At 41.5% G+C, this 25263-nt stretch overlaps 2 protein-coding genes across 3 annotated transcripts in view; one reads left to right on the top strand and one right to left on the bottom strand.

Moving 5' to 3' along the window:
• Positions 1 to 10680: 10680 nt before the first annotated feature.
• MRPL15 (mitochondrial ribosomal protein L15) lies at positions 10681 to 19773 on the bottom strand. The gene is made up of 6 exons (XM_083623122.1): positions 19483 to 19773; positions 17589 to 17845; positions 15974 to 16122; positions 14466 to 14631; positions 13261 to 13384; positions 10681 to 11138 (listed from the first exon to the last, which is right to left on the bottom strand). Exons 2-6 carry the CDS (start codon positions 17703 to 17705, stop codon positions 10801 to 10803), a joined length of 894 nt encoding a protein of 297 aa, XP_083479248.1. The 5' UTR covers positions 17706 to 17845; positions 19483 to 19773; the 3' UTR covers positions 10681 to 10800.
• Positions 19774 to 19893: 120 nt separating this feature from the next.
• Positions 19894 to 25263, top strand: part of LOC310766637 (transcription elongation factor A protein 1) — a 41376-nt gene continuing 36006 nt past the window's right edge. The window contains exons 1-3 of one of the 2 annotated variants that reach the window (XM_083623118.1): positions 19894 to 20158; positions 22525 to 22556; positions 23952 to 24017. In XM_083623118.1, coding sequence (XP_083479244.1) covers positions 20090 to 20158; positions 22525 to 22556; positions 23952 to 24017 — 167 coding nt within the window. In that variant the 5' untranslated portion in view covers positions 19894 to 20089. The remainder of the gene's footprint in view (positions 20159 to 22524; positions 22557 to 23951; positions 24018 to 25263) is intronic. The other variant, XM_083623119.1, reaches the window with a different exon arrangement.

The following is a 25263-nucleotide window of genomic DNA, read 5'->3' as shown; positions in this document are numbered from 1 at the left end:
GGAGCCCCTTACGGGGTCCCTTCAACGTTTTGGGGGCTGCTTCTGGCGCCCGCCGGGTCCCGAGACCACAGGCTTCTGCCACCTGTGGTTTTCCTGAATGGGTCTCCGCTTCGCCGTAGCGGACGACCCGTTTACAGCGGAGCTCCCTTCTCCTTACTCGGAGAAGGCAGCCATTACCGGTCGCGCCGCCTCCGGAAGTCCGATAAGCAAATATAATAATCCTGTGTGAATTTCCCATTCCTCCAATCTAAGTCCAGATGGTTTCCATATATCTCCTTCGTAGATAACATCGCTCTTTCCATCATAAATTAGGCATTTGTCACTCTTAAGTCCCACCGAGGAGTTGATCCACGATATGTAAACAGCTCTATTTCTCTCTTTCTCCTCCCAGACCCAAGAGCTCCAACAATGCCTCCCAAAATGGCGACGGCATTTTTAACTGCGTCATTCCAAAACTCTTAGCTTTCCAGCTTTGTCTTGAAACATTGCTTTGGTTCGAAAGTTTATCTCCACACAGCCTTAAATCCACAGCTTAAGTCCTTTTCTGACTCATTAGGGGAGGGGATTCTTGTTTAATCACATAAAAAAAGGAAAGGCAGGTTTTCCCCCTCCCCCCTCAGTCATTTGTCGTACCGTATCTTGACGTATCTTCTCATATTTTATTCTTGTCTTGTTATCAGAGATCTCTTCTGTCAGCAGTCTTTACTCCCCCTTTTTCCTTGAAGTATGTGCAATTTATCTCGTCCAAATTGTTTCTTTTGAAGATTCTTGCAACTAGTGGCGCGGATCAGAGACAGCATCGAGGAGTGCTGGAATCCCACAGGAGGGCTTTGTGCCTAGTGCCCCCACCCCCACAAATTTGGGGGTGGTATAGGGCACAGCAGGCAAGGGCCGTCCCCCCCACAATCCGGGGGGGGGGGGTTAAGGAGGCTAATTACCCCCATCATAGCCTCCAAATTACCTCGTGTGGGTCGGAGAGATGTTATTGTCAGCCATCTTCCGATGCGCCACCTAGTGGCCCCCCGAGAGTCTCCAGATCTTATCCATTGCAACAAAGTCAAACCCAGCTGGCTGACTTGAGTGATACTGTGACACAGGTGGAAATACATACAGTCCAGATTCCAAGAGACTGTACAGGGAAGAGAAGCAACACCAGCATAAAACTGGAGGCCACCCATAGAACATAACTGTTATGGGCCTTCTAACTCAACAGGGTTGCAAGCATCTAGCACAGGTTACCCATCCCTGGTCTAGTGGAAGCAAATAGGTGAAGTGAACTTAGAGTTTTTGTGCATGCATGGAGACCAAGGACACTGTTGTTGTTTAGTCATTTAGTTGTGTCTGACTTTTCGTGACCCCATGGACCAGAGCACACCAGGACACTAGGACCCCCATTTACAATATCAAGCACACCATTCCTTCTATTCCTGGTGCTCAAGTTTGAGTGTTACTGTTTATGTAGCCCAAACTACATCAAACATGTGTAAGAGACTACATAAACAGATGAGGTGGGAAACCTAGGTTTGCAGACGTACAAAAAATCTTTATGAAACAAAAAGCTCTAAGAAGGGAAAACCTGTAAAAGGAGCCAATTGAGTACTAGTCATGTACAGTTACCACAGAATATTGATTGACTGATGTGTGCGGGCAGGGGGAATATAAAATGGGGAGGGACTGGAATGGAAGGGAGCATCATGGGGAAGAATATGGCTGAATGACTGGAACGTGGTTTGAGCATCATTTGAACTATGAAAAGGCAGCATGCAAATAAAACGATGTATTTTATTGCATGGAGTGGTGAATAGGAGCACTCTGTACTGCACCATTTCATTGCAGATTCCAGTTATATAATACATTATGTTAAACCAGCTGAGTGCTGGAATGACTTCAGATGGGTCTTCACTTCATTGGGTGTGTGCTGCTTTCATTAAATGAACACTACTTGAAATAGTTGCAAAGCTGGGAAACTAAGTTCAAACACTGCTAGGCAATGTGCTCATTGTGCGTCCTCAAGCAAAGGAGTGTGCCTCCAACTTGAGCTAGTTACACACTCTTGTTTACTCTGCATCCAATGTGCACCAACCTCTGGTTTGGGAAGTGGTGTATACATAGCATTAATCACAATACATATCTTTTCTGTCATTTCTTATGAAATACTGCTTCTTGAGGTGTTTTCCCCAAAACCAGCTTTGAGCCAAACAAATTGAGAAAAAGCTGATACACAGCCTATGTTTGCTATGTGTAGTCGTTGTTGTTGTTCTACAGGATGTAGAAACTAAAGGCTGTAAGCTAAAAGTGCTAAATTGATTATTAAGAACAAGGCCCTGTCTCTAAACTATTATGTGTCATCACCTAATTTTTCCTGCTCTGGTTCCACTGACTTACAACTTCCTGACTAGAACCAAGAACAGCAATTATACAGTTGAGTTACCCTGTTCTTCAAAGACATGAAGCCTAAATATAATCCTATAGTACCTTATAGGAGACAAAGCACATCCTCTAATACATTCCTTTTTTTTGTTTTCAATGAAGTTCAGCACAATAAGGACTCACTTGACCTTTGTCCCTTCTATAGTTCATTTTAACATTGTCTGAGAAAAGATACGGTTTGGATTTTGCAAGGCACAGGTGCTCCATCCCACTATGGACATGGCGGAGCCTCCACGGTTGCGATATGAGCACAGGACTTTTCAGACCAGCAGCTGCACTCAGGGGACTGCTTTTGTGGGCCACCAGGAATTTCCTGTGATAGAATATCAGAAATCTACTGGTGACTAGTAGGAGGTGACTTCAGAGGGCAAAAGTTCCTCTTCTACAATAAACATTCTCACTGTTGCTGTATAGATTTCCTACTAAACTTGACAGCAAAAAAAAAAAAAGTGGGAGAGAGCCACTTCACATCTGGACTTGGAGAAAGAAATCTTAGCAAATGAGACCCACTGGCAGTGGGTGGAAAACATTTTATTCATCCAGACTTTTCATGTGACCGTCTTTTAAACATCTCTGCAGTCTTCTCTTGTTCTCCTGCAGTAGCTTTATTTTCTTTTTTATATATTGTTTTGAATTGTTGTCTTAGCTCATCATTTGCTTTGTACTTTGATATTCATGAGTGTTGACAAGGAATTTTGACAGGTAAGTGAGTTACTAATAAAATAAACCAACAAAACCCTCTATCAGACTGCATAAAACAGCTCAACGCTTTCCATTTCTGCTGTTCAACCTCTACCTCCTGCCTCCAAAGATAAGCACTTAAGGTTTAATACTTTTATGGAAGCAATCCCCTACCCTGGGAGTAAGCAAGTGCCATTGAACTCAGTGTGACTTACTACTGAGTAGACATGTTTTCTCTGTACGGATATGAGCCCTGATGGATCAGAGTAAAAATCCATCTACCTCCAGCAAATGTTGACTTACTAATCAGCGCTCTCCTAAAATACTGGCTTAACACCAGGAGCTAAAACACTTCATCACAGGAGTGACCATCATTCTTCATGAAGTGCTACATTATCACAGAAAGGCCACAGTCACATCATATACAGTGTTACCTCGGGTTACAAACTTAATTCGTTCTGGAGGTCTGTTCTTAACCCGAAACCGTTCTTAACCTGAGGCGCGCTTTTGCTAATGGGGCCTTTCGTTGCCGCTGCACCGCTGGTGCACCATTTCTGTTCTCATCCTGGGACAAAGTTTGCAACCCGAGGTACTACTTTCGGGTTAGCAGAGTTTGTAACCCGAAGTGTTTGTAAACCAAGGTACCACTGTATGTGAATTCACAGTCTCATTTTAAACAGCCATGGCTTCCCCCAAAGAATTCTGGGAGCTAAGAGTGTTGATAGTTGCTAGAAGACCCCTATCTCTTCCAAGCTACAATTCCCAGAGTGGTTTAATAATCCCTTCACAAGGAACTCTGGCCATTGCAGCTTCTAACAATTCTGTACCCTTAACAAACTACAGTTCCCAGGATTCTTTGGAGGAAGCCATGACTGCTTAAAGTGATACCATGGTGCTTTAAATCTAGGGTGGGCATGTGGCCTTAGTTGGACTGTGCTACAGGGTTGGTATAATGCATGAGAGAAAGTGCATTGAGCTTGGATCAGTTTGAAACCACACATGACAGCACTGAAATGATAACTTTAAATGTAGGAAGTGCCAGTTCCTGGTTTTGAAGGTCCCCTGGGCAAAGTTGTCTGCTGTCCTCCTGCTATCGATTCACTTGCCAGTCCCTCTAGCCCCAGAAAGAACCACCTCTGAGAAAGTGAGGGAAAGAGAAAAGGTGAGGACAAGGTGTGTGCAAGTTACTCCTCTCATCATTTGGTCACTCAGCGATGGCAAGTGAACAAGCAAGAACATCGAGGAGGAGGAAGAGAGCAGGGCTAAAAGGCTGTGGGGATTTGCATTGGGTTCCATACTGGAATGTGGGGCAGGGCAAGAAAAAGGCTGTAGCTAAGAGATACAGCATCAGCTGTGCATGTAGGAGGTTCAGTCCTCAGCATCTCCAGGTGGATGTGTGACGTTCGCAGTATGAAACAGCGGAGAGCCACTGCTGGATCAATGGCCTGATTTGGTATATGGAGCTTCCTATGTTTTAATGATACTGACCTCTGGCATAAGCCCTGAATGGAGCGTTTTATCCTTGCAAACACAGGTGAAGGCATGCTGAATGCTCCCTTGACAAAACTGTTCTTTGAAGAGTCGTTTCTCTCCCTGAAATCAGTCTCATGCACAAGTATCAGATGGAGAGCACAATCTCATGCACAATTTATGAATGGGTGATCTCTAGGCTTGTGAGTCTTTGATCAAGCAACAGGTAAGCTGAAGGAGTCTTTTCCAGTAATCACTATTTTACTACTGCAATGAAAATCAAGATCGTTGAGTATAGTCAAACTAAATCTCGAAGAGCTTGTTCAGTATGATCCCCCCCCAACTCAGACTGGAGAAAAAGGATTATTTCCAAATATGAAATATTGTTGCTTCTGAAAAATATATGGTATCATTAAATGACTTGTAAGGACACAGTCCACAGCTATTTCCACGGGAAAATGGAATGCAGAACAAGTGGGTTATTTGTTGTGTCCTACACCCTTAAAGACTGAAAATCTGTCTTTCTTTTTTGAGTTACTGGTATTTTGCAAATACATACAAATCAAAACTTATAAACGTGAAAAAGGGGAATTTTTAAAAAAAGATTACAGAAAAGAAAAAAGAAAAAGAAAAATTCATTCATTATTAAGCTAAGACTTTGCAAACCAAGCACATATATTTTAAACAATTGCCTCTTACATATTGTCTATTTTCCTATGAAGCTGACACTTCTTAGGTATTCATATTCTTTTGTTCTTAAGACTTCCATTAGTCTCACAACAGTTCATTATTCCTAATTAAAACCCACTTATCTGTATTTCGGTACATCCCTCATCTTGGTATCAGGGAGCTTTTTACCTTTGCAGAGACACAACCAGGTCTTCACTGCTGAACCTTTGCTCATCAGATAAATCAAATCAAATATCTTTAATACGGTCAGTGACCAGGAAGTGCTCATCAGATATTTATTTAGGTACTCCCATTCTTTCTTAACGGTCTTATTTGACTTGTCTCTTATTATATTTGTCAGCTTTGTGAGTCGCAAGTACTCGCCCAGTTTACACAACCATTCCTCTTGAGTGGGTATGTGTTCCTCCTTCCAATATTTAGCCACCAATACTCTTGCTGCTGACGTAGCATAGAGAAATAGTCTTATTTTTTCTTTGGGGAAATTGTTTGTCAAAATTCCCAAGAGAAATGCTTCGGGTTTTTTACAAAATGTACTTCTTAATAATTTCTTCAACTCCTCATAGGTCATGTCCCAGAATTTTTAAATCTCTGGGCATGCCCACCACATGTGATAGAAGGTTCCTACTTAATTTTTGCACCTCCAACACATTATTATGGGTTTTACTGATTTTTGCCAGCTTTACAGGGGTCAAGTACCACCTGTATTGCATTTTCATAAGATTCTCTCTTATTAAATAACAAGCTGTGAATTATATATTTTTTGTCCATAATTCTTTCCACTTATCAAGTTAAATCACATGGCCTAAGTCCTCATCCCATTTTCTCATCCCATTTTAAATTTCTTCATCTTTCAATTGCCAGCCTATCAGTAATCTATGTATTTTTGATAATGTCTTTTGATTATTGTATATCTTTCTCCAGATTTGATAATTCATTATCAAAGCCCTTCAATCTTTTATCTTTTTCAAAGACGGCATTCAGTTGATGAAATTCTAATCAAGTTAATCCCATCTTTTTAATCTTCAAAGCTCTTCAATTTTGGGTAATTTCCACCCGAAAGTAGAATGCAGATCAACGGGATTACTTGTTTTGTCCTACACCCTCAAAGACTGTAAATCTTATGATGAGACTAGGGATGGAAGTTCAGAACAGTAAGATTCTCATTTGTCCAGCCACTAGCTTCAAGAAACCTCCATCTTTTCCCTCACTTCATGCCCCCACCCTGAAATTCTTTTATCTTTTCAATCTGCTTCCCCTTTAATAAATAGCCAATATCTTTTGGAGTATTTGTAGTCAAAATGTATTTGTACACATTCTAAAACCCCTCTTTCATAAGGCACTGAAACTGAATTCATTGCTATTTGTAAAGCAGCAGCCACCAATGGAGTGGACAATGACTGATTTTAAGAACACCATCCCACCATAAACTAAGTGTAATATCACCCCCTAGTGTTCTCCTTCTTTTTACAGAAGTCCCCAACCACAGCAGCATCCTCAAAGCTCTACAGGTAGCTGTTCCCCACAGGCCGGACGAATGACCTCCGTTAAGAACTAAGGAATTATTCCTCTTTGTTTTACTTTTGGAAGATCTAGGAGATGATTCTTTTTAATCTTCTAGACCATTGGTCCTGTTAGCTAGGGATGATGGGAGTTGTAGTCCCAAAACATCTGGAGGGCCGAATTTGGAGATGCCTGTTCTAGAATGATGGCATTTCCTTTCAGAGTCCTGATTTTGACTGGCTGATACTCATGTTTTAGAGTTATTTTGTTTACTGGCATCTTGCTTACTGCTCATTTTAATCATTGCAACTTTATTTCCCCATCCCTCTTTATTACTGTAAGCCACTTTGAGCACGTTGGGCAAAAAATATAAAATATATTTTTGTAAGATATAAAATTTTAAAATGCATATGCCAAAGCATATACAACAACAGAGAGGGGTTTTTTTGGGGGGGGGGGCGACAACCACCAATTATTAAAATCAGTAGTAAGCAACATAAGAGCAAAGGGTGGAATCCAGTTTAGGCTGCAATCCTAACCCTAGTTACTTGGGTGATCAGTGGACCTTACTGCTGTATAGACATAGCTTTCTTTTCTTTTTCTTTTCTTCCAAGTAAATGTATTGAAATCAATGGACTTACATTATTACTAATTTTAAAGTCTCTTGATTTCCATGGGCCTACTCTTTGAGTATGGCCACCCAAGCAAAATTAACTAGGATATACTCACATACTACAAATATATATAACAGTGGTTCCCAACCAACCCACCTAGACCACTTGCAAACTGCTGATGGTTTTGGAAGACAACTTCATGATTTTTCTGCCTGTTGCACCAACTGCCTTGGACTCTTGGCTCTCCCTGCCTGACTTGGAATTGAACTTTCACCACAGTAGGCAGTTTTAAATGCTTTATTTAAGTCAGTACAGCATCCCAACATGGGTCTACAGGTTACAAAGCCACAAGGCATTGCAGAGATATGATACAAGGCTATGCATAAGCTAAGACGTTCCAGCAATTCCTATGTCTCCTGCAATCTTATTTTGAAGAGCAGGGCAAGCACAGCTATTTGCTCAGTTGACATCCTGGGACATGGGACTGGGCCGGGATGTGGGTACTCCCCCATAGATGCTAGAACTGGAAGGTTCGTTTATACCAGTGCTATCACCTCCACATCCTCAGAGACAATTCACTGGTTCACCATCAGATTTATCCCTAGGTGCCTCCCTTCGCTGACACAGGAAAGTGCCCAAAGTGCCCCCAACCTCAGGAACTTAGGCAGCGGGCCACTTGCTCCCCACTTCTGCTATCCAGCAACAGCTTCTCACAGCTTTTGTTTAAACATACACAAGGGTAGTCATTTCAAGTAGGTTCTCAGCTGTAGCACCGTTAATCTTACCTGAAAGCAAAATAAATCTTTCTTCAGCGTTTGCAGCTTGGGACGCAAATTTTCCTCCACCTCAGGGAAATTTTAAATTATTGTGCAAATATTCCTCTTGTATACCCTGGCAGAAATGAAATCTTTCTCCAGCGGCAAGTGAGAAAGTGCCTTTCCTGTTATGGCATTCCAAGATTTCTGTGTATGCTACAAAACAGGAAAGCCAAAACAGCGAATCATCCTGAACATGTGAAAAATGCACTTCGCTTTAGGTGCATTTTGGAACATTTCAGAGCAACATAGGAAAGAGTAGTTTTTAGAGAGCAGTAGGGACCTTGTTGCTAGAACCCTTGCTCCTTTGAAAAATTGTTATTGTGCTGCCTAAGATTTTGTTGGTCTCATGAGAGAACGTAATGAATAGCGAATTCTCTTCAGTGTTGCCAAACTTAAAACTTGTAAATAAAACAGTTACTATTATAAGATACCAAGTAGTGTAAAAAGTGCAGTATTAGTGGTGGGCTGCATTTCAGAAAGGCAGTGTGTTTAGCCAATACCGCCCCCTCCAATTGTAAGTCAATTACAGATCACCTTTATAAAATAAAATGACCGGATTTTGTGGAACGTGGCTGTTTTGGCTCTTAAGGTATTGATACCATTATAATATTGGTGTCAGGATACAGCTGCCTTGTGACTAAGATGGTGCTTAATAAATAAGCACTATCCAATCAGTGCACGTCACTAGACATCTGTTTCCTGTTTTCATTCTTTCCCCATTATCATTTCATCAGAGTTTCCCTTTCACCTGAGGTTTATTTAGAATACAGCACTAGCCAAAGTATGCTGTTTTGTTTTTAAGGACACCCCCCCTCCAAGTTGTTCATCCTACTAAAAAGAATTGAGTGGAAATGAAAAACCTATTGAGCTGAAATATACAAATAATATAACACTTTTGTCTTCCACTCTTCATTAAGATGACTAACTTCCTCTCCTGCTGCCAGTTTAGTAGCTTTCCTGTTGAATGTGTCCATTTCCAGAGTACAATTGTGAATTGATTCATAAAAAAGCCAAGAAGACTGTAGCACAAATAAGGGAAAGCAATAAATGTTTCCCCTCGCCCCACATTCTCCACATTAAACCAGCAGCACAGCAACAACAAGAGGTATCACTTCTTAACCCAATAATCATCAGGATACAGAACAGGATGCTCTAAAATGAAACGTGTTTACATTATGTGCTGGGTTTAAATGGAGGCCTTTATTTTTAGCAAAAGGTGCTACCCTAAAGAAAGATGCCTACTTTGGCACAGAAGTTACAAAAACTACATGCCTGGCACTTGGCAAGCAGATCAAAGCTTGCAATTCAAAGGGCTGCCACGATTACTCAACTAAAAAGTTTTAATCAATGAAAAAGAAGGGGCGTGTGGAACTACTGCCTGGCAATTTTGCATGTTTTTACCCGTAATTCTGTTCCGTTTGGGGCATTAATCTGCAAGTTATTTTTAAAGCAAATTTCTATCTAATACTTATTTAAGTATTCTTTCCAAAATATTTATATATACATTTGATTCATTTAAACGACAGAGAACTGTTTTGCAACATTCTAAAAAAAAGGAAATGTGTTGGATTGTTTTAATTTCAACCTGGACATTGGTCTGACACACACAGATCAGACCATTTCATACAGGGATTAATAAAGGCAGAATTTCTTGTGTGTCTCAAAAGAAGCTGCTCTGATTATTCAGGCAGATTTTTAAAAAAAGTTCTTACAAAACCTGCAGATGTAACATACCCTCTTCAAGGGCATCCCTATCTGTCATACATTTGGTAGGCACACAACACAGGGCTTCTGTTATGCCTTCCCCCTGACCATGGAACTAACTCCCTGCTGAGGCATGGGAGTTTGACATGACTATTACTGAAAAACCTGGAGTTGAGTTGCTTCAGTGTAGTTGGTGTATCCACATCAACAGCTACCACAATTATACCACATAGTAATATGAAACCTGTCTTTAGACTGAATTGTGGCTTCTTCATATATTGAAAAATATATGTATAATCCGCTTCTATGCCATCTAGTTAGCTCCTTGCTCAAGCAGAGTTTTGTGCTACAACATCAAAAGAAGCATCCTAGTAGTTTTGACAAGTGGATCAGAGCAGAAGAGCCAGCAGAGGAAGCAGGGACAGCACCACAGCATGCTTTAAAGCTTGAGAAAGGTGACTGTGGGGCTAGAGAAAAGGGAGCAGACAACACCAGTCAGAGGAATTCAGAGGCTCATATGTGCCAGCTGATTTGTTTTTCTATGATGCCTACTTATAGTTGCAAAGATTACTATTTTAAAACAAAATATTTGATTATATGATTCCAGAAACAATTGCAGAAGCTAGAGGATGGTGCTGTATGTATACGTACACTGTAAAGCAGATTGTAAGCAGGTGAAAAGCACATTTATTAGATACTCAGAAGGAAATCCTGATACCAATCAACTTATCTCACATAAAGGAGGAATTTTTAAAAAACAGATTATGGAACTATTATACAGTCAACATTTTATTATTTTATTTGTACTGTGACTAGCTGTGTATTAATATAAAATAGTGACAATACAGTTTTGTGTTTTGAGTTCTTTTAACAGTTGCCTCCAACCTGAGCATTCATGAGCTGTAGTATTTTAGCAAGCGCTCATCTGTTGGTTTCAGAATTTTCTTTTCTGGCATGTTTACCACCCAACCTGGAGCAAGGCCAAAGAAAATCTGTCTGGGGTCCTTGCGTGTGCTCAGCATTTGGAAGAGTTCATCTTTTGTAATATCTGGTAAAACATAACCATATTTCTTGGAAAGCTCTAGTCTTGCTTCTGAAATCTTCGATGGATCAGCCAGGTAGCCACGATTATTAGGATCTGTATAGTAACGGACAAGATTTTCAGGAGGAAGCATTCGCTTTGGAATAGGCTTGCCTTGTAGGAAAAAGGGCACTGGCTTGCAAAGAATACCTATGTGCAAAATAATGGAACAAAAAAATACAGTATTAGCTACTCTGGCATTTGTGATTTCATTGCCGAAAGGTGGGTGTAGTATAAATATTGTGTTCTTTAGCTTACATCCTCCTGCTGAGTGAGGAATAGGGCCTTCTCTGTGGTGGCTCCCCATCTATCCAACACCCTTCCCTTGGAGGTAAGACTGACACAGTCATAGGATTCTAAGTGGATTCTAAGCACTGGCTGAAGACCTACCTCTTCCTTCTAGGCCTTTGGAGACCAGATACAAATCGATAGATGTTGTCAGCTCCTCTGATTATATGGTTATAAATTGGATTGAAATTATTAATTGAATGTTACAATGTTGTAATGCTTTGGTGTTTGACTGTAAACCTCCCTAGGTCATAACTGATGGAGGGTGGTTTAGAAATAAATATTTTAATTTTTAATGTGCCCCAAACCATATACACCTGCTATACCTCTAGTGGGGAAATCTCTTAGGAATGACATTCAAAATTCAGAATTAATCTGGAAAAGGTGCCGCTTAACTTATTTGGGCCCATTATGTTTACACAACAGCAGATTTCTGTATTGAATTCATCTATAGCAATTAGAGGATATGAAGTCAAGCACAGAGAATATGAAGTCTGTTCCCTTTATTTTCCATAGGGAAACTGGCCAAACTGCCTGGATGACGGTGAACACACTGAAGCAGAATCCAGACAAGACTGAGTTACTGGTGGCAAATGGGCCACTTGATCTGGATATGGGGAAATATGCCTGTGCTGGACAAGGAATCACATCCTCTCCATAGCTTGCAAGTACTTCTATCAGCAAAGCAACAATTTTAAACAGGTGTGGATTGTTCTCCAGCACTGGCTGACAAATCTACTGCACCCATTTGTGATAAAATGGGTTTAGCCCCTGTCTTATGTGCCCTAATGTCTCAAGTAGTTTACCACATTGTGCTGTACATGGAACATCCTTTGAAAACATTTTTTATTTTAATGAAATGAAGACGGCTGGACCAGACCACAGAGTTCATAAAGCACTAATCCGGGATGACCTTAATTGGCTATCCATTTGTTTCTGGTCTAAATTTGGATAATTTTTTTATCTTTAAAGCCATAAACAGTCTGGGTCCAGGGTACTGTAATGCCTTCTCCATATATTAACATCAAAAGCAATGTTAACTTTAGGCGATGTCCTCAGTAGTGACCCTTGACAGAGCTGAGGAAGATTCTGTTCCCCAACCCTGTTAATAGCTTAAGTAGCTGCCTACATAGAACTTGTCTTCACATAAAGCAATCACATAAATCTACAGGTCCGAAAGGGCAAAAAGTGCAGTAGGCAAGACCCTTTTGCAGTAGTTACTTTTCCTATAGCAAAAGGAAAGCACAGGAAGGGAAGCACCTGGAATTCTATTATGCAGGCACAATAGACTAAATCCAGGAGTTCATTTGAATGAGGAATGGTCTCTGATTTGCATGCAATCAAAACACATGAAGTGAAAGGTTGATTGGGGGGGGGGGGAGAGGAGCAACAGAGACCCTCGTGCAATTTTAACACCAGTTTATTTAAAGACATGCTGTTGAGGAAAGCATGCAGTGCCAGTGCCAGGTTTAGGAAGGGTCCATGGGCAAGATGTGCTCAGTCAGCTCACCTTGTAAGCTAAAATATCTGTGTTGCTTACAAGCCACCTATAACAACCATTTCCAGACAGATAACTGCTGGCCATTCATTTGCCCTCTTCTTTTGGGCTCAGCCTGCATGACTGTTCAGAGGGCAAGAAAAGTACTGCTCCCTCCTCGTCTTGTTCCAGCTGCTGCTCACTCAAGCAGCAAGAGAAAGGCGATAGAGCAGCAGGGGCAGGGGGGCCCATGTCTTCTGAATGATCTCCCTAGCAAGATGCAGGCCTAAGAATGCCAACCCTTTACACCAGCCCAGCTAAAATGGTAGGTGAAATTCTGCTCATAGCTCATTTCTGCATTTTGTTGTTGCGGAAAAATGCAAGGGTTGCCCTCAAGAACCATCTAAAAGACTAGTTGTATATGCTGATAAAGAGCTGCGATGAAAATAAACACTGAATTAGAAAATACTGAACACTTGGACAGACAGAGGGAGCGAGAATTCTTACCCACACTCCTTGGATCATAGAAGGCTGTAGTAACAACGCCACCATTCTTTTCAATAGCAGCAATGGCGAGTTCAGATGCTATCTGCACTTCAATATTAATTTTTGCTGCAAATGTATCGGCACCCTACAAGTTCACATGAAGAGTGGTTAGGTCACATAAAGATCAACAGGCTCATATTATTCAGCTATCATGCTCTATAATGTGCAGCAAAGAACTGAAAACCTTTTATGGGTCTCAGACGTTCAAGTGCATGGAATATAACATAATTTCATTACTCTTCATCAAAAGAGAGAGAGCAAAGGATACCTTATATTGGTATCCAAACCAGTGTAACTCAAACAGAAAGAAATTTTCCCATTCCCTTCTTCCACTTTGTATCCCTTCAAAAATCCTCTCCTGAGAGTTGGGGATTTGTCTTGAGAAACATGGGGTAGGCTCTAAGCTGCTGTTTCGTGGAGCACAGTTGAAAATATGAAATAGCAATCCTGCTGCACTCAAGATTGATGCTCAGTAGGGTTCACCACTTCCTTTCATAATTAGAATCACAGAAATTATTTAGCATTTGCCATTACAACAGAATGTAGAATTTCATCAAAAACATCTCCATATAAAAAAGACTGAAAACCTATTCGCTTTGAACTATTCACGCCAGCAAGTCAAGCTGACAGGATGCAATATTTGCTTTCACAGAAGTAGCTGTAAGACTAGAAAAAATCATTTGGCTGCTTTCTTCTGCTATTTAAAACTAGACTCCTTTGACATACAACAAACAGATTTTGAAATTCTCTGGAGTTTCAAAAGCAGATTGCTTTTGCTTTGCAAATCCAAAATGCCATATGGCCCAGGAATGAGATACATCTTTGGACTCTGAATTTATTTTTATAATGTTCACCCACTTTGCTGCATTCATCTCTGGAATCTATGTTACATTTAAAAAACTTGTGTGCAACACCAAGAATTTTGATCAAACATCTACTCACCAAACTAGGATTTAACTTTCATCTATTTTTCCATGCTTTCCATTGTTAAAATAATCTGATTTAAGAATGTGTCTTACCCAGCAAAACAAAACCAAGCAATCTGATAATGTATACTGCTCTCTAGTGGAGTGATACCTACTTGTCTTCATCTATTAAAACAAAAACAAAAAAACAGAATATGCCCAAAACTAAATGGCTTAAAATATCATGCATTACAGACCTACCTCCTCCACAAGTTGGATACCATAATCTCTTTTGAGTGGCTGTATTGTTACAGCTCTGGCATTTACCAGCTGCGTGAGGTCTATTGGTTGTGTGGGGTCAACTCTACCTAAGTCAATCAGGTACTGTAGCCTTTTGAGAGTGAGAGGTGGATACTGGCGCCTGAGGCTGTAGAAACAAAGGAAAACTGTTTTAGAATTTCAGAACTAATGAGAATATACTAAGCACAAAATGCACTGCAAAGCTCCTCCTGTGAAAGTCTCACCGAAGTGAGTGAAATCTGCTCTACTACTGGATTAAGTGCAAAGGGTGCAACCCAAGATATCCATCACAGGGAGGTTGCTGGACTATAGTACCTTTAATCCCACACTACTGAGAATCCGACAACTTCTGGGAAGTACCAGGTTCCCTATCCCAATCGTACCTGGAAAGCAATCCCACTGAATTTTATCATTGTTGTGTTTTTTTTTAAATAAAAACATATTGGTTGCAATGAGGCATGAGCGAAGGGCCGCTTGAACTGGGATGGAGAGATTCTCACTCCATACACACTATCTCTTGCATGAGCAAGATAGGTTTTCCGGACCATGGATGGTCTCCGCACATGCCAAATATTCACATACTGTCATAGAAATTTGGCTTCTTGTTCCTTCCTTATAATAGGATTCCAATCTACTTTTATCATGTTGCTGATAGCATTATTAGCAGTGTTCCTTGACTCTAGCTGCAAAAGATTAAGCTGTGCACCAACTGATTTCACTTCTGTACACAACCAAGTACAGTGCCAGATTAAAACTGAGTAGGGTTCTGCCGTTGAGTGCAATGCACAACCTCATCACCTGTTATGACTGGCGCATCAAGACACCCCCTACTTCTATCTAGGCACCTCAGGTCTGATTTGGGATTTGAGAATGGTGGAACAAATAGTAATTTGAATCAAAAGAGCATTTTGCTAATCCTCTTTCCTCTGTGAGAGGCTGGAAAAATAAATCATTAGTTTCTTTTTCATTTCTCAACAATTTAGGCGAAGACGTGAAAAATCTCATCTTTGTTCTGCCTTACCTTCTTAAATATATGCATGTGTTTTAAACAGCAGCGCTTTTAGGTTTTTCTACATGTCTGCATGTAGTGATACTGTACCATGGTTTACTTTAAAAAGACACCCCCCCAAAATGAAAAATACACTGGGCTACATCCAAGTATGTTATACTCAGAGTAGACTCATGAAATTAATGGACCTAAAATAGTGCTGTGTATTGATTTTGAAAGCTGCTCCAGCTACTAACAATGGCCCCAATCTGTGTCCTTCAACTACACCAGTCTGGAGATGGTGCAGCAAAAATAATTTAAATTACCTCCTGCCCCCACCTTCTGTCTTCACTGTCACAACTGGAGGGCTCTGGATGCAGCAGTCCACCCCACTGTTCCCAGCTAGGAGTTTGGATTGTGCTTTCAATAAATTTTGACTACAGACATTTTAAAAAAAAAATGATCATGGAAGCAAACTTACTGGTGACCTTTATTGTAGCCATATTTTGGAATAACTAGATAAAATGGAGTTTGGCCTCCTTCAAAGCCTAATCGAGGACGAGTTCCTCTTTTCCATTGGCTTCTGTGAGTTGTTTTCCTCCACTGAGACTTTTCACGCCGACTCTTTTCCTAAAGGAAATAGCCAAACATCAGTTTGTTACATAACACATACTCAGTTTATTTGTGAAAGAATAGTTCTGTGACACAGGTACCCCCCTTAAAAAAATATCATAGAAGATTGTACAATCTTGTGCACACATACTTGGAAAAAAATCCCCAATGAATACAGTGATACTTAATACTGAGTAAGCATGTATAGGAAATAAGGTCTGACTTTTCGGAACACACCACAAAATAAAACCCCATTAATTTGCATAATCCACAGCAAGGTGAGTGGTGTAGAAAAGTGAGTAGGAAAGAGGCAGAGGTATGGAAGCTGTCAGATAATAGTCTAAAAATAAATTCCACAACTTGTAATGGGTTCCTTGCTACATACAGAAAAAATGACTAACGGTTATTCCACAAATCATGCTTCCTACTGGAAAAGCTCCAGCCATTGCAGCAAAAAGTCCCATGGCATTAAGACAAACTAGCATATTGTGGCATAAGATTTCGTGAGCAAGAGATTATTTCCATCTTTTGGTGTCAGCTTACTTTTCAAGTATATTGTTCCCTGCACGTACAGACTAATTCAATTCATTTCTACTATTATTTATATAAAACGTGAAGCAATTGGAATAGAGAATTTTGCATCATGAATGCAGCATAAATTAAACTTCACCTTTTCAATTAAAAAAATCATTCCTCCCCAGATTTCATGCATTCTAACTGCTTTACTCTCCCATAAGTGACACACCACCATAAGTGACACATATACATTTAAAGCACGCCCACCCCCTGAATCCTGGGAAGTGTAGCTTACCCCTCAGAGCTACAATTCCTATCAACCTTAACAAATTACAGCTCCTAGAATATGTGTGTGCTTTAAAAGTATAGTGTTTACGTAGCCTAGTGTTTCAGTATTTTTAGAATATGGGAATTGGACAGAATAGGGTAACAATGCTAGAAAACTATGACTGAAATATATGGGCATTAGAAACTGCTCACAACTTTTTAAATATCAGTGCTTGTGTGCATATATACATATACCTGTAAGATTTGTAATTACATATGCCTCAGATGAAGCACGCTCATTCCTAGTAAATATCATGCACTATAAACTGAGCAGACTTTAAGATGCCACAGGATTCTAGGTAAAATATTGTGTACTGTACTCAGATGCAATATCACTGGGTCCAGTAAAAACATGCACACAGGCATCCTTTTGTACTTCTAAGGTCACCCCCACGTGAAGAAAATGAAGTCACACAAGGGGGCCACTTACGGGAAATAAGCTAAACGTGCCCCTCCTTTCTTCTGGGTCCCTTTAGAGACACCAGTCACCCTATCAAAAAAAGGGCAGGCGGCACTGAATAAGGGAGGGGAGGCAGGGAAAATCGCTTAGCAGCGCAGAGGCGGCCTAACGCTGCAGCAGCGTCAAGCGAGGCAGCCGCGGAGCCAAGGCCTCCCTCCTCACCCGCCAGCTTCCAACTCACCCGACTCCGGGCGCCATCGTTCGGCCGTAGATTGGCGAGGCTGACCCTGGGCAAGGTCCGCAGCAGCTCCAAGGCCTTGGCGCGGCCCCCTCCGCCTCCTCCAGCCCGCGCTGCCATCGCTCCCCCGGCGCGAGCGAAGGGCAATGAATTAAGGAGAGAGGAAGCGGCGGCGCGGCGGGAGGAGGGAGAGCCCACGAGAGAGAACCAATCAGCAGGCTCTGCGCCGGCGCAGAAACACCATCAACCCCATGTTGTAGCTGTAGAGAAAAGAAATAATACAGAGGCACCTCTACTGGTTCCTCTTTTTGTCTTGGTATCTCGCCCACCCTGTGGAACGCCCTCCCATCAGATGTCAAAGAACTGAACTTTAGAAGACATCTGAAGGCAGCCCTGTTTAGGGAAGTTTTTAATGACTGATGTTTTAATGTATTTTTAATCCATTATTATTATTATTATTATTATTATTATTATTATCCATTGTTTTGAGAGAGGGGAAGCACAACATGTCTGAATTCAATGGAATGGGCATCACATCTCAGTTTGAAGGACAACGGTTCCAGACTTCGCTTTTCTGTTGCAGGCGGAAGCACGCTGACACTGCTGCCAGATCACAGCTGCGCTGCATTTGAATTTTTACATTTACTATATTCTGTGAACCGCCCTGAGACCCCCCGGGTATAGGGCGGTATATAAATTCAACAACAACAACAATAATAATACATTGTCTCCTGCAAAACAGCTGTCACTATCATTTATTTCATTTCTGAACCGCAAGTGGTTCTAGGATGGAGTACATTAAATATAAAACCAAGCTAACCATTCCAGTGAAAACAGCAATGTAATTCCTATAAAAAATGAAAATAGAAAGTCAGTCATACCTCCATACTACAAAATCAGTAGCTTCAGCTGAAATCCTTCCTAATGTCTATCCAGATGTAACCCCGCTGGGCTTTCTCCCAGGTAAACAGGGGCGGGGGGGGGGGTAGAATTACAGCCTTACTGCGTCAAGAAACCACATCATTAAAAGCCTGAATGAAGAAATAAGTCTAGCTAGCAGCAAAAAAAGCCAGCCAATGTTGGTGTCAGCTGGATTTCAAGAGGTGGGTGGCATTTCAGAGCTCCACTGCTGTGAAGCCCCTTTCACCAGATGCAGAAAGGTACAATCTCACTCAGATGGTTTTATACCACTTTAACAGTCCTGAAGAGTAAGTTTACACCTGAAATGTTATTAATCCCACTTCTCTGTAGATGGGAAAGTATTCACTTATTTCAAAATGACACAAACCAACCTTGCTCATTCTGCTGATTGGGCCCTGGATTTGTGCCACAAAGCTTTGCCCCGAGTGCTGGGCACTAGCAAGCCCACCCAGAAGCAAGACAGAAATAAAGAACTTGTGCTCTTATTTTGTGTATGGGAGGGCCCCCCGGAAAATCTTTGTATTTGCGTGTTTCTAAACATTAAAAACAGCCCTACAGTATGCCCTGTGGATGTGAGCTTAATCTGTAATGTAAAAGATTTCCCAGGTTTATTTTGATGCCATTTAGATGACTGCATACCAGCCTTAACATCTGTACATGTTAAGTGTCTTGGAAGAAGCACTCTGCTTGGTAAATGTTTTTAATATTTTCATTGAAGTTTGTATAAAAATAAAAATAAAGTTCTGCAGTGCAAATTCCAATACAAATGCAGCTCCCTGTCTATTTACATGCTGCTCTTGAAAAACTTTACCGAGGCAGTTTTAAAACCTCTGAAATTACTCTTACATAAAGACCAGAGTTTTAAAAAGCAGGAATCCAGGCTGTGTCCGGGCTGTTCCTTTTGTTGGTAGGACGGCAATATTCTGGATTTCAATGGCAGATTAAAGCTAAGACTTTTGGTTATGTTTTTCTGTACCTCTTTTATCTCTGAAGCTTTTTTGGTTTGCCTTTTCCATTTTCTTTACGGCCACTCTACAGCAGGTGCGGGGAAACCTGGGGGGAGGACGGGGGACGGGGACCTGACGGTAAACCTCTAGAAGTTGCTTGGACTACAACTCCCATCATTCCTGGCGGCGGGCCACCAAGTCGAAACCCCGTTCCCCATCCTTTTGAGAGAAGAAAACAAAAAGCGGCGCCAATAATAAACTAGAAGCAGGCTGAGCACAAGCCGTTGTGGTGCTTTTTTAATAAAAAAAACCCACCACCACCCGTGTGCGAATCCATCCCACAGAAACAAAGCAGGCGCTCGAGCGACCCGAAGAGGCCTACACGCTTTTGGGAGGGGGCCCCCCCTTTAACGGCCGCCCTCGCTTGCTGACGCCACACGCAAGAGAAAGGCACGCACGGGCGTGCGCTCGCTCGCCTCCGCTGACGTAGGAGGCGGGGAAGGCGGGCCCGGCCCAGCTTCCTCCCCGTTTTCTTCCTTCCAATCCGTTTCCCCGCCACGCCCGTTCCTCCTCCCTCCCGCGACGGTTTCTCACCGGCCTCCCCCCGCCCACCCTGCGGGTCGGAGAGTCCAGTGTATGTGCGGCAACAACATGTCTGCCCCGCTGCCAGCCATCGTCCCGGCCGCCAGAAAGGCCACCGCCGCGGTGAGTGAAGAAGGAGCGGCAGCGCCTGGCGCCTCTCGTAATGAGGGGGTGGTCTTTTTTTGGGGGGGGAGAGTTGACCAGGCAGGGGCTGGCGGGGGGGGAGGCGTCTTGGGTGTCGCACTCCTAAACTCAATGACTCTTTGGGAGGAAGCCCCGAGGAACGCAGCGCGACTTGCTTTGGAGTCGGAGGGCCCACAGCAGTGTCGTAAGCACCTCCCCCCCTTCGCCTCCTGCCCCTGGCCTGGCTTTTGGACAGGCGCCCTCGCTTGTCTCCCGTTGGGCGGTAATGCCCTTGAGCCGCACCTCAGTCGCCGCCGTCCCCTTGTAGGTAAAAGTCCTGGGTTTTGCTCGAGGTAGCCGGGCTTACTCTTTTAAGTGTGGTGAATGTTATGTACGCAGTATGAACAGACGCGCGGTTTTGACATATGGCAAAGATGCATATTCTGCAAGCAGTTCTTGCAGAAACCAAGCAGCGTTCTCTTCCCCTTCCTCCCATTTCAGGGAAGAAAAACAAAATCTGGCCAAGCTCAGAATCGAATACCGCCAGGTTTCACAATATGAGCCGAACAAAGCATTGTTGCCCTTGAAAATCTTAATTAAGACCGTGCAGCCGCTTGGGTCCTTTCCTTGCCTCAGGTGGTGCTAATCCAAGTTTATGAGCAAGACCCTAAGTAGTAATTTCTTGTGTTAAAATTAAAAATACTTTGCATTTCGCGGCCTCGGTGTCAAATCCTGTGTGGGCAGGTGGGAAAATCGCAACTGAATGTCACGGCGGATAAATTGCTGAGAAGGCTTTGGGAAGCCAGCACATGCTCTCATTTGTTGAGAGACTTGGCTGCAACAAAACATTTCATCACCTTTTGCTGTCTCTTTCAAAAGTGTTTGGAATATGAACACTTGCACCAGAATAACCAGAAGCGCGAAGTAGAGCTAAGTGAGTTATTTTAGTGTCAGTTTCCATGCAGGAGTGTCCCACCTAAGCATTTTATTTGCTTAGGTGGTGAGAATTTATAATGAATAACTTGATGAGCAGCACAAGCTACTTCTAATTAGGTTGTTGGGGCCCTATATCCCTGAGGACTCATAATAATTATAAGGAAAAGGAATATAGAAAGGCTCATCACAATGAAAGGACAAAATAAACAAACATTCATTATAAGGAAAGAAAGGAAGAAACAAGAACAATTTATTTCAAAGACATATGAGTGGCCAGTTTGATTCAGTAGTGCTATTTTGAGGGCAGAGGTAAAAATGGAACCACCAGAGCATCAACCAGCATGCAGTTTCTTCTTGCCAAGTGGTTCTGAGCTTCCTGGCTTTGCTCCCAGCTCAGAAACTTGCTACCTAGCTCGTACTACAAGGTCAAACCAGAACAGGACCACACAAACTTTAATACAAATTGGGTTTTGGTTCTCATGGGTGCTTTTGCATAGGAGGGACCACACACAGTGATATGTGAGGTGACTGCTCTGTATGTTGAACAGTTTATGTGTGCCTTGCTGCACTGGTTTTCCCCACCCCAAATTCTTTTATCTTTAAAATATGTGCAATGCAGTCCTGTGCATGATTCTATGGAAGTCCCACCAAGTCAGAGGAACGCAACACTACATTTCTTACAGTGCTATGGGCATAATCACAAGGTTGGAACTGATCAACATGGTGGTCCAGTACTCAGGATGACAGTTAGTGCATGGAGGAGCTGCCGTGCTAAGGCAGTTTTGAATGACTTGTTTACATACATGATGGATTCATTGTGAAAAAAGAAAAAGGTGAACCTCAAGCAGGTGCCCAAGGTGAATGTGGTTCACAGTTCAACTACCAAATACATTTCAACAAATGCTTTCACTATAGACAACTGTAAATACCAATAGACAAGAATTAAACCCAGTAACCTCCAATCAAATATTGCTTATAACTTAAAGGTGCAAATAGAATACAAAATAGATGGCATTGAACCACTTCTCTGCACTCCACTGCTATGGGAATTCTAGCTTTACATACTAGCCAATTCTAGCCATATGGAATATGTTTTCAAGATGGTTATTAAAAGCAGTCTTAGAACTGTCAACCAACTGTTCATATTCTTCTCCAAATACAAAAATATGTGAACCAGCTGTGAGTTTATGCTTGTCAAAGAAGCCTTACTGTATAGATGACTTCTGGTGTTTGAATGAGAACAACAGTTATATCCTTCTTCTGTCCTTATCACATGAGCTCCCTTTATTTATTTACATGTGGAGTCAAGATTTAATGGAAGTATGTGGGTAGTTGCTGAAGAGTTAGGTGCATGCTCACTGTAGATAGCTTTGTACCATGTAATATTTTTAAAAAACAAATGGTCTAATTAATGTGCTGTTAACTTCTAGGTCATATTTCTTCATGGATTAGGAGATACTGGGTAAGTGAAATATTTAGCTTGCTATATGATCTTAGCCTTTAAAAATGCAGCTTGCTACTTACAAGAGAATATGCTATGTGTTGAATTCTCACCGCAGCCGAATCTACATAAGCTTCCTTCATGACAGCTTATTACTGGCTTGTGTACATGCAGTGCTCAACCTCCATATGTTAATAACATTACTTCTGAACAGGATTACTATATCCTGGGATTTTTCAGACTAGTTTTATTACTTTTTAAAAAATTCTGCATTTTACTTCCCTTGCGCATGCCACATGGAACAACAGTATAGCATTGTTAGTATTATCAGTGGGAGTGGCCTTAATCCTGTAGAACTGGCTTGGCACCCCACCTAACTTTCTTGCTCGACCTTTGAGCTCAGGGTGGCCAGGAGTTTTATCTTGTATTTTTCTCTCAATGGCTAAACAGTCATGACTATTTGTTTACTTATTGGGCAACACTTTCCAATATACACCTTCATTTTTGTTCTCCTTGGGAGAGTGTAATCTCTTCATCGACCTGCATAGGGAGAGGGAGGGTGGGAAAAGCATAGGTCTCCAGGAACAACTTGGGTGGCAGAAATAACATCTCCCCCCCCCCAACACTGATCCTGTTATTCCAAGGGTCCCTGGTTGGTGGCTGGGCTTCTCCCCATCACCATTCATTTCCCCCTGTTTTTCTGGCTATGGAAGGAGTCTAGGTATGGTTTTGGGTGTAAAGATTCAGGTAAGAATAAATTTAGTGCTTGAAATGTGTTTAGTGGTTTAAATAGTGCCTTGGAATGTATCCTTTTAAACTTACATGCAGGTTGTCACCTGATTTAAGTTAATGGCTGGAAATTAGTCTAGAAAAGAATAAATGGGAATCCTCTTCTAATATTTTTCTTTCACATTGTGCTTCCTTAAAGCTCCTCCCTACAGAAGTAATTATTTTATACACTTTAATGTCTATTTGTTCCAGTGGGGCTTACTTTGTAGTAAGTCCGCTCAGGACTGCCATCTTTGGATGCTTAGAGTTACCAAAAGTTACATTTTGAAATTAATATTTAATTAACAAGTGTGCAGTTGAACTGGCTGTAGCAATAATTTTTGCTTTACATTACTGTCTTATTTATTTTCAGTCTTGAAGCTGAATCCAAGTCTTCGCCTTGTAGTCAGCATAAACTGCAAAATAATACTGATCTAAGCATTGAAGAATTGGAAATCTGATTAAATCATTTTTTTAAAAAAAACCTGATAGAAATGGATCCTCCTTTTAAGTGTTGGGTTTTATATACTAAAAAAGAGGATGGCTAAATTATGACATAAGTAATGACTTTGGATAGGTATTTAAATGAACTGGAAGATTTTAAATGACAAGCTTTTTTGTTTTTTTGTTTTGTCTGTATTTTAATAGACATGGGTGGGCAGAAGCATTTGCTGGAATCAGAAGCCCACACATAAAGTATATTTGCCCACATGCGTAAGTATATTAATCCTTTTTGGTTACTGTTCTTCCCCCAACCCCATTTTCAAAATTAGATGGCAATTACATGTTTTGTAACAGACGGCCTGAAGGTTTTCTTTGAGAAACAAGGAGTTGCTATACATTCAGCTTTTTGGTTCTTCTTAAAATTAAATACAGACAAGAAGGCAAATCCTTGGTTAACTGCATCTAGAATTTCTAGCTGCTTGAGATGACCAAATGGCTGCAAAAATCTGCTTCTGGGGCTCAACAGCATGCATCCAAGAGATTCCCCAGCTGTATTATTTATTTGTTTCTGTATACCCCACCCTTTCTCCCAGTGGGAGCACAGAGTGACTAACAGTATGGTGCAACAATAAGAAATTCAAGGTAGCAGGGAAATGCAGGCGCCTAGAGGCTCCCTTCTGAAACATTTTTAGGTTTTATCATTACAGGGGCTCTGGATTACATTAGAATTTCCTCTCCTGTGGAATATCCTTAAATAACTTGAGGCATTGTACAGGTTGTGGTACAGAGTGCAGCCTGACACTTTAGAGAGAGACTGAAGAAATAGTAAGGTAATTTAGGTGTAAGCCTGAAAAAACCATGCTTTGATCATTCTCAGGTACACAAAAATGAATTTCAAAGAGAACATGAGCTATAAATGAAGTCATTAAACTTACGACTTAAAGTGATAGAATCTTCAATATCCCACATTAAGTCCATGCTTTGCCATGTATCTTATAAGTATGTACGGTTTTTTTATTATAGGACACTGATTCCCAAATGGTGGCTTGGGACCACCTGGGAAGTACCACTTGACAGAACTGCAAAACAAGGAGTATGACTTCAATGAAGGGGTGGGGCTGAAGGTGGGTCCCAAACACACAAAATCTTCATGGTGAATCCTAAGTTATGTATTATACTGCCTTGTCCAAGTAAGCCAACCAAGATAAAAGATTTCAGGAATGGAAAAAAGCCCTTTATGCCCAAGTCTTGGATCAAAATGCTCAGTCTTATTTAGGGACTGGCAGGTTGAAAAGGTAGGAAAGAATAGGTCCATAACATGTATTTTGTTTCATGACAGAAGGAACACAGGAAAACAGAATGTGTGAAATACCAGGAAATGATCTATTGGCTCCCAGTGGGTCAGTGAGCACAGGTGGAGAAATGTACGTGATTCACATAGCACTAATTGTGATGGGTCACCATATTTGTTGACCAAGACATGACAGGTATTTGAGCAGCGGTAAGAGGGTCAGAA

The sequence above is a fragment of the Podarcis filfolensis genome (genome assembly GCF_964270895.1).
Source record: "Podarcis filfolensis genome assembly, chromosome: 7".
In the NCBI taxonomy this organism is placed as follows: domain Eukaryota; kingdom Metazoa; phylum Chordata; class Lepidosauria; order Squamata; family Lacertidae; genus Podarcis; species Podarcis filfolensis.
Note: the sequence above shows the minus strand (reverse complement) of the source record. Positions and strands in the feature narration are given on the sequence as shown.

Excerpts from the sequence above, each read along its gene's own strand:
- MRPL15 (XM_083623122.1), bottom strand. The coding sequence starts at position 17,705 with ATGGCAGCGCGGGCTGGAGGAGGCGGAGGGGGCCGCGCCAAGGCCTTG. Across the intron at positions 14,632-15,973 it reads GGCTACAATAAAGGTCACCA|CCTCAGGCGCCAGTATCCAC; the intron begins GTAAGTTTGCTT and ends TTGTTTCTACAG. Across the intron at positions 13,385-14,465 it reads GTATCCAACTTGTGGAGGAG|GGTGCCGATACATTTGCAGC; the intron begins GTAGGTCTGTAA and ends GTGAACTTGTAG.